At 37.8% G+C, this 17,214-nt stretch overlaps 1 protein-coding gene across 5 annotated transcripts in view; it reads right to left on the bottom strand.

The window, feature by feature from the left end:
• Positions 1 to 17,214, bottom strand: part of LOC133662044 (chloride anion exchanger-like) — a 48,695-nt gene that overhangs the window by 12,891 nt on the left and 18,590 nt on the right. For all 5 annotated transcript variants that reach the window (XM_062065695.1, XM_062065696.1, XM_062065697.1 and 2 more), the window contains 8 exons: positions 16,321 to 16,398; positions 16,160 to 16,255; positions 15,980 to 16,086; positions 13,119 to 13,188; positions 8,449 to 8,541; positions 8,107 to 8,202; positions 4,308 to 4,538; positions 3,974 to 4,028 (listed from right to left, as the gene is read on the bottom strand). In XM_062065695.1, the coding sequence (XP_061921679.1) occupies positions 3,974 to 4,028; positions 4,308 to 4,538; positions 8,107 to 8,202; positions 8,449 to 8,541; positions 13,119 to 13,188; positions 15,980 to 16,086; positions 16,160 to 16,255; positions 16,321 to 16,398 (826 nt within the window). The remainder of the gene's footprint in view (positions 1 to 3,973; positions 4,029 to 4,307; positions 4,539 to 8,106; positions 8,203 to 8,448; positions 8,542 to 13,118; positions 13,189 to 15,979; positions 16,087 to 16,159; positions 16,256 to 16,320; positions 16,399 to 17,214) is intronic.

The raw sequence follows: 17,214 nt of genomic DNA, 5'->3' as shown, positions 1-17,214 counted from the left end.
TTAATTTGTGGCATATTAAATATAAGCCTGGTTGTGTTGTGGCTAATAGAGTATATATATGTCTTGTGTTTATTTACTGTTGTAGTCATTCCCAGCTGAATATCAGGTACCGTGAGTATGCAGCCTTGGCTGCTAAACATTCGATAACTTGACCGTATGTGCGCGTCACGTACGTAACTTTTTAAAAATATATAAGCTTTATGAACCTTGGGTTAGGTGAACGGTCTTTTGGGCTGAGTGATTGTGTGTGTTGATCAGGTGTTTGAATTGTATTGGCGTGTTCTATGGAGCTAGGAGCTAGCAGAGGAGCTAGGAGCTAGCATAACAAACACGCAGGTGTTTTTATGCAGGATTAATTTGTGGCATATTAAATATAAGCCTGGTTGTGTTGTGGCTAATAGAGTATATATATGTATTGTGTTTATTTACTGTTGTAGTCATTCCCAGCTGAATATCAGGTCACCCCCGGCTCTCACAGCATCTTCCCTATCTGAATAGCTTCAACTCCCCACTAGTCCTTCACTTGCACTTTACTCATCCACAAATCTTTCATCCTCGCTCAAATTAATGGGGAAATTGTCGCTTTCTCGGTCCGAATCTCTCTCACTTCATGCGGCCATCATTGTAAACAATAGGGAACTTTGCGTATATGTTCAACTGACTACGTCACGCTACTTCCGGTAGGGGCAAGCCTTTTTTTTATCAGATACCAAAAGTTGCAATCTTTATCGTCGTTGTTCTATACTAAATCCTTTCAGCAAAAATATGGCAATATCGCGAAATGATCAAGTATGACACATAGAATAGATCTGCTATCCCCGTTTAAATAAAAAAAATTAATTTCAGTAGGCCTTTAAGTTACATATCAAACACATTCGGATATAAACCCAGTTCCCCCATATTGGGAGCCCACAGTGAACTATGATAGAGGTAAAATACAGTAGCTCTTAAGAGGAGCTTTGTCTCAGTTAAACTACAATATAGGTGAAACAAAACTTTGGAGCTCTGTAAGTTACCAAACTACCAGACCAGGATTCAAACCCAGTACCCCTTGTTGGTGGCCAAGTGTGAAGCACTGATCTATCCTTGGTCTTCTTGAGGGAAGATCCCGGGCCCCAATGACAAATGTAACCAAGGACCTGTCTTGATAAACTACAATGAAGGTGAAACAAAACTTGTGAGAATTTTAAGTTACCCGACGACCTGACTGGGAATGTAATCCATTACCCCTTTATGGAAGCCAATTCTTTTAACCGCTCAGCTATCCTAGGTCTTGGTGTCATTATTTAGCTCACATTTAAGACATATTTTTTAGAACAGATACATTTTGACAATTTTCCAACTATGTCTTTATTCAACACACCAAGCACCCTCACATGTTTGGAGCCAACATTTGAACAATCAGCAACTTAATCGGCATTATTTGTAATTTTTCATCTTTCATGTTTCCTTTTTCCGCAGTATGAAATATGTAGGCGTGAGCGGCATATATGTGGGCGTGGCTTTTCAGCTGAGAGACATCGGATTGGTGGAAAATTGCCATTCTATTAATATGTTCTATAAGCGACATGTGAACTCATAGGAGATGCCTTGTTAAGCGGAAAGCATTCATCTGGGTTTAATCACGTCTCGCTGAAATGTGCTGTCTGACTGTTGTTGTCTCTAATGATTTGTCACGTCATAACTTGCCACCTCAGTAGATTGCATGTGCACCTCTGGCACAGTCTCTGGAGAAAATGCGACTTGTGTGTTATTCTACGACGAACGCAAGGTGTGCAGGAACTTTCCGGCCAGGCGCTGGTTAGTTCCAGCTGAACCGACTCTTCACCCGGGGTGACATCTGTGTCTCTCAAGGTGGGGCCCATAAGTATATCACTGATTTGTTGTTGCCCTATCCTAGCCAGGATATCCCAGTGGTTAAGACTGTTGACTTGGAATGAAGGGTGCTCGGTTCGATTCCCACTGTGGTTGGCAGTAATTTGTTCCACCTCCATAATACTTTACTAAGCCTGGAATCCTCGATTACATTTGTGAATGGAACAATATTTGACAAGAGCCAGTATAGCCCAGTGGTTAAGACTGTTGACTTGGGATGAAGGGTGCTCGGTTCGATTCCCACCGTGGTTGGCAGTATTTTGTTCCACCTCCATCATACTTAGCCGGGAAGCCTCGATCACATATGTTAATGGAACAAAATCAGCTCTTGACAAGACCCGGGATAGCCCAGTGGTTAAGGCTGTTGACTTGGAATGTAGGGTGCTGGGTTCGAATCCCGGTCGGGTTGGTATAAAACTTACAAAACTCTGGCTGGAGGCATCAAAGGTGACATATATTGTGTCACCTCTCCTATGTAATGTTAATATAAATACCGTATTTCCTTGAATTGCCGCCGGGTATACAGTATACGCATGCCTCGATTTACCACTGGGTCAAACTCGTTTCGCAAAATAATTAGCGCATGCGTGGAATTACCGCCGGGTCAAACTCGTTTCGCAAGACGACCAAGACATAGCCGTAAAAAGTGATGAGAGTGATGAGGAAGCGGACACAGACAAAATTATTTCAAACGACGGTGCTGTAGTTTTGGACGTACATGTCGGACAAGGTGACGGACAAGGTGACGGAGAAATGGACGACGCTGAAGATGAAGAGGTCTTAACAACTGATGGATCTCCCCAGGATGTAGTACAAGTACCGTAGTAGATGTCCATCAAGGTGCAGTGGGGGAAGCATCTGTCAGTAATGTCGACAGGAACATTTTCAGTTTGTTCAAGTTCAAATTATATTTTCTCTCTGGCCTCACGGATGTTGTTTACATTGATTGATAATGTTATTGTTACAATCGTAGTTAAGAATTAAAGTAGCATGTTTTATTTTCAATTTGTTTTTCATGCGTTTTTACATACAGAAAAATGCGTACGTAATTGTTGAATGACCCCTTGTAAAAATAAAGAGTGTCACGTTATAATTGCCTTTTCAGACCCAAACAAAAAGAACTCCAGGGATGATTCATTGTGCTTTAAATTTTATTGCGGCATTAAGCGATGTCATGATTATCCTTACATCACACTTAAATTTATAAGCGCATGCCTAAATTTACCGCATGCCTTTGGTAAGCGCCGGAGTGAGAAGAGGTTTTAAATTAATTACCACATGCCTAAATTTACCGCATGCCTTTGGTAAGCGCCGGAGTGAGAAGAGGTTTTAAATTAATTATCGCCCGGGCGCTAATTCGAGTACGGTAATTTAGCAACTTTTTTTTAATCCAATTACAATTAACCTATCTTATTGTAGTCGTACCCAGGGCTTGATTTTCACTCATATACAAATGTAATCAGTGAACTATGACAAAGGTGAAAGAAAAACTAATTTTTATGTGTGGTGGATTTGAACCCAGTAGCTCTGACTGAGAGGCAGCAGTCTTAACCATTGAGCTATCCTGGGTATTATTGCAGCAGGATGTTTCATAATATACAAATGCAATCAGTAAACTATGATAAGAGGTGAAACAAAAACAAGATCTTCCATGGACTTGAACCCAGTAGTACTGAATGAGAGACAGCAGTCTTAACCATTGAGCTATCCTGGGTATGGTTGGATTAGAGTTTCGCTCACATACAAATGCAATCAGTGAACTATGATAGAGGTAAAACACAGTAGCTCTTAATAATAATATGGGCTACTTGCATTGCAAGCGCCTATTCACTGCTGCTTAGCAGAATGTGAATGGGCGCTTGCGTTGCAGCAGGCCCATAATTAATAGACAGTTTGTATGTTGTGTAATACTATATTATGAAATTTACATTGGATGGTGTTGTATAATTTTTTTTACAGAAATTCATATCACTGTAATGCTCTAAATAAAGCCTCACGGTGAGTCCCCAAAAATTGCTGGATGCACATAGTCCACAAAATCAAATAATTTAAATTGTTCTGCCTTATAAAAAAGTTAAATTCAGGGGTTGACACTTACGATCACAAGCTACGATGTAGACATCCACTTCAACCCGGACCAGTTCTTTTAGTGCCTGCGATAAACGTTACAACGAAATGATCAATGACAGATTAAAGACGTCTTGAACCAGTCTCAGTCCTTTTAACTCACTCCTTTAAGTATTTTTAACCAGTCTTAGTTCTTTCAACTCACTACTGTAAGTCTTGATCCAGTCTTGATCATTTTAACCCTCTGCTTTGAGTTTTGAACTTGTCTAATTTCTCTTAACTCACTGCTTAAAGTCTTGAAACAGTCTCAGTCCTCTTAACTTACTGCTTTGAATATTCAACCAGTCTCAGTGCTTTTAACTCACAGCTTTAAGTCCCTTCATAGCGGAGACATCCAGGAAGGAGACAGCAGCAAAGTCCAAGACCAGACTGTGAAGATCCACTCTGGGAACCGTGATGTTGGCGGGAAGCGCGGCGTTCCAGTCGATTCGTGCAGGCAAGTCCTTAAAATCCGTGGGCAGGTCCAAGTCTTCCACGTTGTTTTCAGCCTCTGAATCCTCTTTGATGGGTCCACATGAGACGTTTAGGAACCCATTCTAGAATAGGAAATATTTGGTATCAGAAATATTGTACTAACGTATTCTCCGTACTATAAGCTGCTACTTTTTTCCATCGCTTTGAACCCTGCAGCTTATAGAAAAAGTGCGGAAAATGAATGTTTTTTTCTTTGATAACGGCCATAATGTTTTGTATTCAACAACTATTTTACATATTAAATCAATAGAGACACTGAGAATGTGTGTTGTTGTTTGTGTCATGACGCCATCTTTTGGATGAGTTTTCTTATGCACGTGCTGCTGGTTGAAAATGTACTTCATGTTCTGTGCCTTGAACTGGAAGTACAACCGTCCATAGCATTTCTGCTCAAAAGGATTCTTCATTCATCAGTCCTAGAATCGTACGTAAGTTTTACAATATATCCAAAAGTGTTTATACTTACTAAACCGTAATGCTAACAAGTGTCTGTGTTAGCATTATCAACTTACAGTGGCATTCTTTTTGTATTGTTTTAATTTAAAAAATTCACCAAAACGTCACCACAGAGTTATTGAATCTGTTTAGCTGATTGGAGAGCGAGCTTCCGCAGCTAATGGGCCCATGATGATGACTTCTGTTTTGTTTGATCATCTGTTTTACTGCCGTGTGACAGCCACCGTTTGGAAACAATTCAAGTATGTAAATAAACATTTAGAAATATCTCCTTTCACAACGTGTATTTCTGCGACTTATTCCGGTGCAGTTAGTATATATGTAAAAATATTTTTTTCTTCTAAAATTTGGTGTGTGCGCCTTAAATACCAGTGCGCTTTAGAGCGAAAAAAATACGGTATTTAAACATCCCTACAAAATATAAATAATAATAGCTCTATTTTTTTCAATTGAGTTTCTTGCGTGTCACAGCTTATTCAGTAAATTGTAAAGCTATTAATGGACAAGAAAACAAAGAAAAAGGAAAAACATTATGTTATGGTATTTTTTTATTTTTTATTTTTTGTCATAAAGAAATACAATCATGTGTGCTTACGGACTGTATCCCTGCAGACTATATTGATATATATTGATATATAATGTATACATTGTGTTGTTTATGTTGATTTAATAAAAATTAAAAATAAAATAAAACTTTTTTTAATTTTTTTTAATTTCTTGTGCGGCCCGGTACCAATCGGTCCACGGACCGATACCGGGCCATGGCCCGGTGGTTGGGGACCACTGTGCTAGAGCCTATCCCAGATGCATTTGGGCGGAAGGCGGGGTTCACCACAGCTTAGCATATTTTCACTTACAATGAGGTGCTTTAATGTTTTTTTTGTAATGAAAATAAATAATTAAAGAAGTGTAAATATTATTGTGGCCCTCATATCTTTTCATTAGTAGGTATGTGGGATAAAGTTTTGCATCTTAAGGGTTAATAAACACATCATGTGCGAAAACGTGCACAGTGATTATGACTGCACAGTCCTCCAATATCTAATCTTGCCTGCAGTAAACTTTATGACGTTTTAGCTGTGGTATCGATCCAAGAACGTGACCCAATGCGTATTTGACAACTTAGTAAATACTGTATGCAAGGTGGAGTTCAGAACAAAAACAATAAGCCTTTTCCCCACAGAAGACACTTTGCATCAAGAGTGAGGCCCACATTTTTTACTGTAATATCAAAATAATAGAACATTACACCAAACAAATGGTCCAAATCCCTACAATAACAACTATTGATAACACCCAGAAAAAGGTGATTCAGGTGCAGAAATTGTAAGTTTTGATAATTATTATAAGAAGGAATGATGTATTTCTAAAAATCCAAATAATGATTGTGTCAACACATTTAATTTGTTGTCTTCTATCTTTATTTTCAAGAATATCGGTTTTGGGTTTTTTAATATTATTATATTTATACATACTACCGTGTATATATTAACTCAACGAATTAACATAGATCGGCTTCGGAACAAAAGTGATCATTTTTATTTAATGAACTTAGAAAACATTTCGTAAAAGGCATTTGTGTCAGTATCGGTATTGACACAGTATTTACTTGGTATTGGAGTAAAAAAAACACTGGTGGTCGACTTAGCCAAGATGGCTGTTATACAACAAGCAGCGTGCAAACTATCTGAGTACAAAAGAGGCTTAGATCTTCCTGCAAAAAGAGATACGAGCAAAAAACCAAACTATGCAATGAAATGGATCCCTATACTTTATCAAAAAAAGATTTGTCGAGTGTAATCAAGGACTTTACGTTGGTCACCTACTCAGACATATCGCACTATTGTGCTCCAGACATCATTCTACACGACAAAACAGATGGAAACTTGGAAAAGCATGGAGGTGTACAACTTCTTTGTGTGTGGCTGGGTCAAGGACATTGGTATCAAGACTCTCTTGGATGAATTGCATTTTATGATTTAACTTTGTGTCTAAATAAGCCATGTCTGTTTTTGCTGTTGCACGTGCCGTATATGAGTAACGTGGTTTTTTCCCGTCTTTATCAAAATATAACTATACATGTCAACATTGTGTATGTGCTAAAAGCTTCTTTTATGATTGCTGCCTTTGGTAACAGCTTAACTAACTCTTTTAGGTTTTGCTCACATTTGGCTTTTTTTTATGAAACTCGCAGACTTGGTGCTTTTCGAAACACTCGTAACAAACGTGTTTAAGAAATACAAATAATATCAAGATAATACCCATACATCCATCCATTTTCTACCGCTTGTCCCGTTTGGAGACGCGGGGGGTGCTGGAGCCTATCTCAGCTGCATTTGAGCGGAAGGCGGGGTACACCCTGGACAAGTCGCCACCTCATCACAGGGCCAACACAGAAAGACAGACAACATTCATGATAATGCTTGAATGGGAAATAATAAAGTATTTATAAGTATATCAAACAAACCTTTAACAAAGTGATCACTCTAAACTTGCGCATTCTTCGACTCTGCTCCCTTGGACTAGATGTGAGCTGCTATGATAAAGTATATTGAAATATATTGAAGTATATTGAAATATTTCGCCATTCTTGATAACCTCTCATGGAACCCTGAAGAAACATTTATCCTTTTTCGCTTGGGGCATTTTTCTTTGAGAAAGGCTTAAATGGTGCAGAGGACCCATTGAGAACAGAGCTAGCTTGACCTCCACGCATATTTAATGGTCGGTACGTGAGCCGGACGTGACGCAGTAAAATCCAAGCAATACCAAAATCTGTAGTATTGTCCACCCGTAGATCTAATAAACAGTAATTCAAAATACATTGAACACTGGAAAGATCAAAGGTGTTGCCTTTCCCCTCTTTCTGAAATATACTATCATAGAATATAATGACAAATACTTACAAATACAAAATAATTCAAATCCTTCAAAAATACAAATATGTATATATATATTTACATATTTGTATTACTCAAAAAAATGTAATTTAAATTGACTTTTTAGTCTTGCCTGTTTTTTGTTTTTTTTTACTTTTTAAAATATTTTTGATATAAATGTGTCTTTTTGAGTGCAGTACACCAAGAGTTGAAAGAAGCTGTGCCTGTGTAAAATATAATGATTGATACGTTTATGGCAACAATTTAGAACATATACAACCAGAATATCACTTACTGATGTCCACTGGAGATAACCTTTCTTTACATGTTTCCGGATCATTCGCAGCGCTTTATTACGCTTCCTCAGCACCCTCAGTGGATTAAAACCAACCTGGGGAACAACAAAAACAAAGTTGTTATGCACAATTAATGACATGTTATGCAAATGAGGTGTGATGTCATGATTTACATCATTCCGTTGATTGAGTAACATAGCGTTAGCAACATCCAAAGTTCCGCCCCAAACCACATTTAAAGACATGTTTGTATCATTCAAAGCAGTGTATTGATATTGCGTGTTTAAAGAGGTACAATGATCACGTTATTGCTTGAATAATCAATAATACGACAGACTTACAGCTTCCACCAGCTTGCTCCTGAAGAACTCAATGTTGGCAAAGAAGATCGGTGATGGGATCCGGAAGATTTTTACTCCTTCTGGCTCAAATATCTGAAGACAAAAAAACAAAAACAAATAAAAGTTGCAGAAGTTTATCAAGGATATGAATGTATTCTTCATTTTGGGCCCTTGATGATTTATTAACATGTTCTTGCAGGATGGAAATATGAATTTTTGGCTGCACAAGTTGGAATTTATTTAGGTTTTTCTCGCAGGTGAAATAAAAAAAAAATACAATTGAACATCCTGTCATAGACAGAAAGCTATTTGCCATCAAGATGTCATGCATTGACAATGACGGCGGATCGATTTTAGTGCATTTTAAGGCGGTGGTCTTAAACCTTTGAAGAACAGCCTCTTGGATGTGCAGGTTAAGTTGTGTCTATTACGAAAGCTTTTTTTTTTTTTTACACTAAATTTATGTAACGGAATTTTTTACGTTTCAATTTTGTGAAATTAATTTTTTCTAAATCAAATTATGCTGACAGTTTCATTGAAAAAAAATCAGTGTTTTGAAAATTAGTGTATAAAAAATCAATGTGGAAAAATTCAGTGTAAAAAAAAATCAGTGTTGAAAAATTAGCTGCTTCAAAAAGCAAGACTCAATTTTGGTAAAATAAGGCTAAAGCAAGCGAGCCTGTCTCAGAACCAGCCAATGAGGTGTCAAGTTTGAAGTCACGTGACATGGGCCTTGCAAAACAGCATAAAAAAAGCAGTTAACTGGGCTACCTCGGCATAATACAACATTAACATTAACACTTCAATGTGGCCCGCTGGATGTTTTCATTGACTGATTGATTTTCATTGATTGATTGATTGATTGAAACTTGTATTAGTAGATTGCACAGTGCAGTACATATTCCGTACAATTGACCACTAAATGGTAACACCCAAATACGTTTTTCAACTTGTTTAAGTCGGGGTCCACGTTAATCAATTCATGGTATAGAAATGATTCCAATGGTTAAAATCTGCACGTTTGAGTGACATACGAGCAGAGGTGGCCAGAAATTGTACTCAAGTAAGAGTACTGTTACTTTAGAGTTTTATTACTCAAGTAAAAGTAAGGAGTAGTCACCCAAATATTTACTTGAGTAAAAGTAAAAAGTATGTTGTGAAAAAACTACTCAAGTACTGAGTAACTGATGAGTAACCTGTTCGTTTAATGATGACGGCAACAAATAATGCACAAAAACATAAACATAGCAATGAACAAATTCAGAGCCAGGAATATCTCTTAAGCAACTAAAACAATAATATATTAAATAATAATACATAAAAAATGTAAATAAATTAAGGCAAATTGAGCCACAATAACTTAACAGCACCATAGGCTCAGTAGGCAGAGATTACAAAGGAAAATAACAAGTTAGCCTTTACGCAAACCATAAACTCTGATAGGTGTGGGCTGCACCTGGGAACACACTGTGCACTTCTGATTGGTATTTCTATGCATGCGTGTGTGTGTGTGTGTGTGTGTGTGTGTGTGTGTGTGTATGAGGCTGCAGTACGTTAATAAATGTCCCCACACGATGTACATTTGACAGTGATTCATAGCAGGGAAGCTAACATCAGCCTAAGGTGACAGCCAAAATATCTACTAACGTTACTTACCGCCATGTGCTTCCTCAAATTTGACGTTGAGTTCATGTAAGCTGAAATGTCCACTTGTTTGGGGAGACACATATGTCAACACATTACATAACTGTTTTTTTGGTTGTCTGAAGCGTGAACATCGATTTTATGTGAGGCCAAGGGTGTCTTCCTCTTCTGGTTGACGCGAAGCGTTCGTTGTTGTCTCTACCATTGTTCTTTGCCGCTGAAACTTTATGTGCAGTTAATCATGTGACCGCCTGGCTCTGTTTGATTGGTGAAACGAAGTCAAACGTCACCAGTGACTGCATTTGATTGGTGAAACGCAGGCATGCGATAGATCCTACTTTGAAGGTCTGTCTGACAAACCAAAACAAACAAAGCGTGCATTAACAGATTGGTTAAAAATCAGTAGCGAGTAGCGAGCTGAATGTAGATAAATGGAGCGGAGTAAAAGTAGCGTTTCTTCTCTATAAATATACTCAAGTAAAAGTATGTTGCATTAAAACTACTCTTAGAAGTACAATTTATCCCAAAAGTTACTCAAGTAGATGTAACGGAGTAAATGTAGCGCGTTACTACCCACCTCTGCGTATGAGTTACTACGTGTCATGTTATGCAGTTAAACTGACTGTGATACACAATGTGACCAGCAGATGGTGCTGTATAATGATGTTCATGTAAACGTAACGAAAAAGACACAGGCTATATATACTGTATATACAGTATGTTTGGATGCATGAATGGAGGGAGGAATAAATGTTTGAGCGTAAGCTCGTTGTGCACAAGACAAAGTGTGGTCATTAATAAGTTAACAAAATACTACGGTGACCATAGGAATCGCAGCTTCATGCAGAAGAAGGAAGGGGCAGAGTGGGCGGGGCAGCGACAAGCCATCTCAATGTAGTATATTTTTTTATCCTTTTGCCTTTATTCTTGCCGTGTTCGTTGGATATTTGTTGCTCTCAATATTCAGTGTTTTATTGTTCATAGTTATAATTGTAAATCCCACATTCTATATTTTTATGGACATCCTGGCATATAATTCAGTAAAAGAAACTAAGATTCATTCCGCTTTTGAGATTGTCTTTTTAGATTTTTTTACAGAAAAGACAGTCAGAATGTACATTAGAATACATAATGTGGGATTTACAATACTAACTATGAACAATAAAACACTAAATATTGAGAATATATGATCGTTGTTCCTCTATTGCAGACCACCTCCTTGATCTACATCTTTTATAATCGAGCAAGAGCAACAGAGATGCAGAAACGCTCAGGGCAAAAAAACATCCACATATTCGATATAATATCACTGTTATGCAGAACTTTTCTGTAGAACTCTGCCTCTGTCTGACACTCGCTATCAGGCTTTTTGCTCTATAAACAAGCCATGCCCACTCTGCCCCCCCTCTGTTCGTGCCCAGTCTGCATGAAGCAGAGCATTGTATGTCACTCAAAAGTTCAGATTTTAACTATTGGAATTATTTCTATAGTTTGAAAACATCCAATGGGCCACATTGAAGTGTTAATAATGTAGTGTGCCCAGTAAACTGCTTTTTATGCTGTTTTGCAAGACCCATGTCACGTGACTTAAATCTTGACACCTCATTGGCTGGTTCTTCTGAGACAGGATCGATTGCTTCAGTCTTAAATTATCGGAAGAGAGTCTTGCTTTTTGAAGCAGCACATTTTTCGACACTGAATTTTTACACATTGAATTTTCCAAACAGATTTTTTTGCACTGAATTTTTATACACTGAATTTTTTTTATACACTGAATTTTTTTTATACTGAATTTTTATACACTGAATTTTAAAAACACAGATTTTGTTAAATGAAATTGTCAGCATAATTTAAAGTAAAAAAAAATCAGTTCACAAAATTCCAACGCAAAAAATTCAGTTACATAAATTCAGTGTAAAAAAAAAAAAGTTTTTTTTAATAACAACTTAAATGAACCTCCTTACTTGGACTTGTAACTTGTCACAATATTGATGTGGATCGATTCAAATGTCGATACATCGATAGCAAGGGTAGTATCCGTATCGGTTTGGTAGTAGCGTGATGAAAGCGATTTTTAAAAACTTAAAATCTGTTTATTTTAACGAATATCTGCAAATATCTGTGTGTGTGTGTGTGTGTGTTTGTGCTGTTCATATCGTTGATATTGTTGTATTTATATTAGTGCTGTCAAATAATTGAAGCAGATTAATCATAAGTTTGTATTTTGATTCATTGTGACTAATCACCGTACATAATTTGCATGAAATATGTAAATTAACTTTACAAAAACATAGACATGCCATGTAATTGTCAGAATGTCATCCAGGAACAGTTTCTGTCATGACCTGACATTACAGGTCAGACTTGGGAGATTTTTTTCTCTGTGTTTTGTAATTGTTTCAGTGTCAGCGCTCCTTCCTCCATGTTTTATTCCGATTCCTGTAAACTTTCCTTGCCACGTCTCAGCCTGTCTGTCATTAGGAGACTCACCGGTGGACAATCACTGATTAGAGGAGTATATTTGCCAGGAAAGCTTCTCAGACAGCGCTGGTGCATTATTGAGTGCACGCCCAAGTAGTTCTTCTCCTGCTTATTGCTATCTTTTGCGTTTCCACCTGTGGTTGACTGCCCGTCCCATGCCGGTGCTTTTTGTTTTTTATTCAATGCTTGATACCTTTTGCCTGCACACAGCCTGCCTTCTCTGTATTGTGGGGTCACACCAGCAACCACAACCATTATTTTGTTGAAATTGTCTTATATAGTTGTATTTATGCATTGTTAAATTGGTCAAAAATACTTTTTTTGATGAAAACATTTTTGTTCAAAATGTTTGTCCGGTGTTTTATTCGGACCATAATCATGCCTTTAATCATATAATAGTGTATGTGTCAAAAGTCGGTGGACGCTGTATCAGATTGATATGAAAATATGCAGTACCTAACAATCTGGATGCAAATACTTCCTTCTTATCCATTATGACCTGTCATTAATAATCATCATGATTGACAGCAAATTGGCCTACTTACGTCAACATAGTCCTTACGGTCCTTGTAGATATCAGTTCCCTTAATGTTGGCCAAGACGCTGCAGCGAGGGCTGAAATGAGGGAAATATAAAACCAGAGTGTGATCATGTTTTTCTAACATATGCAGTGGAACCCGTTTAAGTTGACGCCGCCACTTTAAAGATGCTAAAATGAGGTAAATGTACATTAATATATGCTGAGCTATTTGAAAAATACTTTGTCGTCCAAGCGTTTGTGTTTTTGGTGACAAAGCAAATAGTTGTTGTTAATATACCTCATTAATAATGACGTCATATTGTTTTCAGAACATGCCAAAAACTGCTGCATTTTGGACACAGCTGGTCTAAACTTTAGACTCTAAAGACTACTCTTCTTCAGAAGGGACACAGTTTGACAGTAACAGTTCCCTCAGATTGTCTCTGTTAAGGAGACAGCAGGTGTGTAAAGTTATAGGTGACCCGATCCAATAAAAAAGGACAACAAAACTGTACACATTAACTTGGTCCTGGTTTGTACAACGCAATATCTTACCTTGTATTTAGTTTTTTATTTCACTGTGCAATATTTTATTATATTGATTGATTGTATGGTATATTAAAAGTATGTTATATTTTTCTAAATCCCAGCTAGGGACAACAATTGGAAAGTAATCAAATTCTATTTTATTCTTTATTGACATCGGATATTGGCTTGATACGAGCAAAAAAACAAGTATGGGATGATTGGCTTGCGACTCGAATTTAATCTAAGGGCCGATACAAGCAGTACTGCAGCATGTTTACTTGTGCAAAGCTGGACAGCCAGTTAACATCTAAATGTCCTCTAATAAGCACACAAGGTTGGTCTTCTATTTTAGTCAAGTCATATACAAAATGTAAACATGGTGCGCCATATGCTACTAGGAGCTAGCAGCTACACAACAGCACACAATGATTATAAGTGTCCTTCATTGAAATATTGCAGTCTAAAACAGCACATTTGTCAACATAAACGAGTCTCAAATAATTATAGTTGCATATTACTTACATTTACAAAGTCTCCAAGGCAGAAGCGAATTATGTGTTCGCATTATTCAACTTACTGCATACTTGCCAACCTTGAGACCTCCGATTCCGGGAGGGGTGGGGTGGGGCGTGGGCGGGGGTGGGGCGTGGTCGGGGCGTGGTTAAGAGGGGAGGAGTATATTTACAGCTAGAATTCACCAACTCGAGTATTTCATAAATATTTCATAAATATTTCATATATATATATATATATATATATATATATATATATATATATATATATATATATATATATATATATATATATATATATATATATATATGTATGAAATACTTGACTTTCAGTGAATTTTAGCTATATATATATATATATATATATATATATATATATATATATATATATATATATATATATATATATATATATATATATGTATATATATATATATATATATTTTATTATACATATAAATAAAAGAAATACTTGAATTTCAGTGTGCCGGAGGCTATCCAGTAGATGGCAGTATTGTCCTGTTTAAGAGTGTCACAACATTGCTGTTTACGGCAGACAAACTGCTTTACGGTAGACGAAAACGTGACTGCTGTTGTTGTGTGTTGTTACCGCGCTGGGAGGACGTTAATGAAACTGCCTAACAATAAACCCACATAAGAAACCAAGAACTCGCCGTCGATCATTCTACAGTTATAACGTGATTGGGCAGGCACGCTGTTTTAATTGTGGGAAAGCGGACGTGAAAACAAACTGTCGCCGCTGTCCCCACTCAGGTCCGCATGGAGCTGGAGGGGGCGCGGCCTCCAGCTCCGGCTGAATTCCGGGAGTTTATCGGGAGAAAATTTATTCCGGGAGGTTATCGGGAGAGGCGCTGAATTCCGGGAGTCTCCCGGTAAAACCGGGAGGGTTGGCAAGTATGACTTACTGGGTCATTATTATGACCACAAAAGTATGTACTTTTATGCCGTAAGGTGAATGTTTTTCATGCCTACCAATACCATTGTTCTCTGTTTGATCAATTTCACGTGATCAAACATTTTCTAACATTCCACACTATTAAAGAATACAATTTTATACTATGATTCCTGATGATATCGTATCGCATTAATATCCGTATAGGCCAGGGGTAGGGAACCTATGGCTCTCGAGCCGGATGTGGCTCTTTTGATGACTGCATCTGGCTTTCAGCTGACATTGCCTTAACACGATAAGTAATGTATAATTCAGCTGGTAATCACAGTGTTAAAAATAACACTATAAAACATTCTCATGCATTTTAATCCATCCATCCGTTTTCTACCTCACCTCTTCAAGAAGTCGCATTAATGGTAAGAAGTATTTTATTTATTATTGGTTAGATTCAGAATAACAATGTTATTAAAAAGAATAAGAGACTTATTATACTCTAAAAATGTTGGTCTTACATAAAAATGCACACATTTAGTTGTATTCAGTGTTAAAAAATATGATATGGCTCTCACGGAAATACATTTAAAACTCTCAGCCAAAAAGGTTCCAGACACTCAAGGCTCCAATATCGGTGTCGTATCGGAAGTGAAAAAGTTGGGTCGGGACACCCCTAAGTGACCAATCAAAAAGGAGGCTGTGTATTTAAAGTCTGCCGCTAAGTACCAAAAGGGTCCGAACGCCGCACGTGTAGATAAACACAAAGCGTGGTTTTTACGTGCAAGGATTTTTGGCACTGTTTTGACGCCAAGTTTGTTCGTGTTGCTCAGCAATAATGACAAAATGATCAATCCTGCAACACAAGCAGGACGTGCAGAGTTGGCCCAGTTTGTCGACATAAACGGTTCCATTGTACACTGTCACGTGATAGGTACTGACAACTGAGCCCTGAGGACCACACTGAGAAGTTCCACACCGAGACCTGCTGCAAGCCCGAGGTCCAACCCCAGTAAGACGGCTGCGATGCAGGTGCCCAACCACACCACCTGTACGTGGAAAAGAGACCGACATGGTAGCTTTACTGTGTCCACCATGCAGCCTTTCTTTCCATCTACCTACACAATCTGGCTTGTCCCGCCTCCACAGGTAGGGGACCTCACGGAACTGCATTAGCATGCCTTTCAGGTTGACGATGACCACCGCACCCAACACGGACTGTGAAGAACGCGTGTCAAAGGTCATTTTGGCAAACAAAATCATTGGACCAGGAGACTGCTCACCTTTGGCAGGGGGTCCAGTAGAAATCCCACGGCCAAGGTTACGATCATCACGATGACAGCTGATAGCAAACCGGCTATCTGAGGAGAACAAAAGGAGGCTTCGCTACAATATTAATTTCAGACAGCACTCATTTGTTAACACGTTTGTCTGTCAGGAGGTTAGGGCGAAAGTTTATTTTTGTTCCATTCAGTTTTTCCTATTTTTGTTGAATGAATACAGGCTACGTTTGCCAGAAATTAATTAGAAAAACATTAAAACATTACACATTTCTCCATCACATTTATCTCATCTCAAATTTCATATTGGACTCCTATTGTGGATTCTCACATCGTTTTCGATTCTGTGTTTGTTTACCTGTAAATTTGTGAATATTTTGTGATTTTTGTTCTGTTTTGTTGGGGAAAACCTGCTCATTCATGCTTTTTCTCTCCAAAAACACATTTTGTTTTGTTTTGTTGGAAAACCCATAAAACAAAAAGCATAAAACAGAACTAAAGCATTAGTTTTCGACTGTTTACTTTGTTACAATCTTGGAGGCAAGCTATTTCGCCATAAATAGACTGCTTACCCAAATAAACTGAAAAAAAAAACCCATATTGTTTATGTTGTTCAGTCAGTACAGATTGGTGTCTTATCACAGTGTTGTGCATTACAAACTCAAACACGTTTCGTGTTGACATAGAACCTAGCTTATCTCTTGCCGTGGTTAGCTTCTACGGTTAATAATGAAGCACACCGACGTGACAGTACGCTAGAAAAAGAGTTCCTCTGTGTCCGCTCTTACAATAACAATGTCGGTTACGGAATGTAAATGAAGTATTGTTGACGGTTTTTGAATGCATTTTTAAAGTGATTTAGAGGTAGAATTGATTGCTCCCATTAGCTACATAGCT

Source organism: Entelurus aequoreus, linkage group LG12, assembly GCF_033978785.1.
Source record: "Entelurus aequoreus isolate RoL-2023_Sb linkage group LG12, RoL_Eaeq_v1.1, whole genome shotgun sequence".
NCBI lineage: Eukaryota > Metazoa > Chordata > Actinopteri > Syngnathiformes > Syngnathidae > Entelurus > Entelurus aequoreus.
Note: the sequence above shows the minus strand (reverse complement) of the source record. Positions and strands in the feature narration are given on the sequence as shown.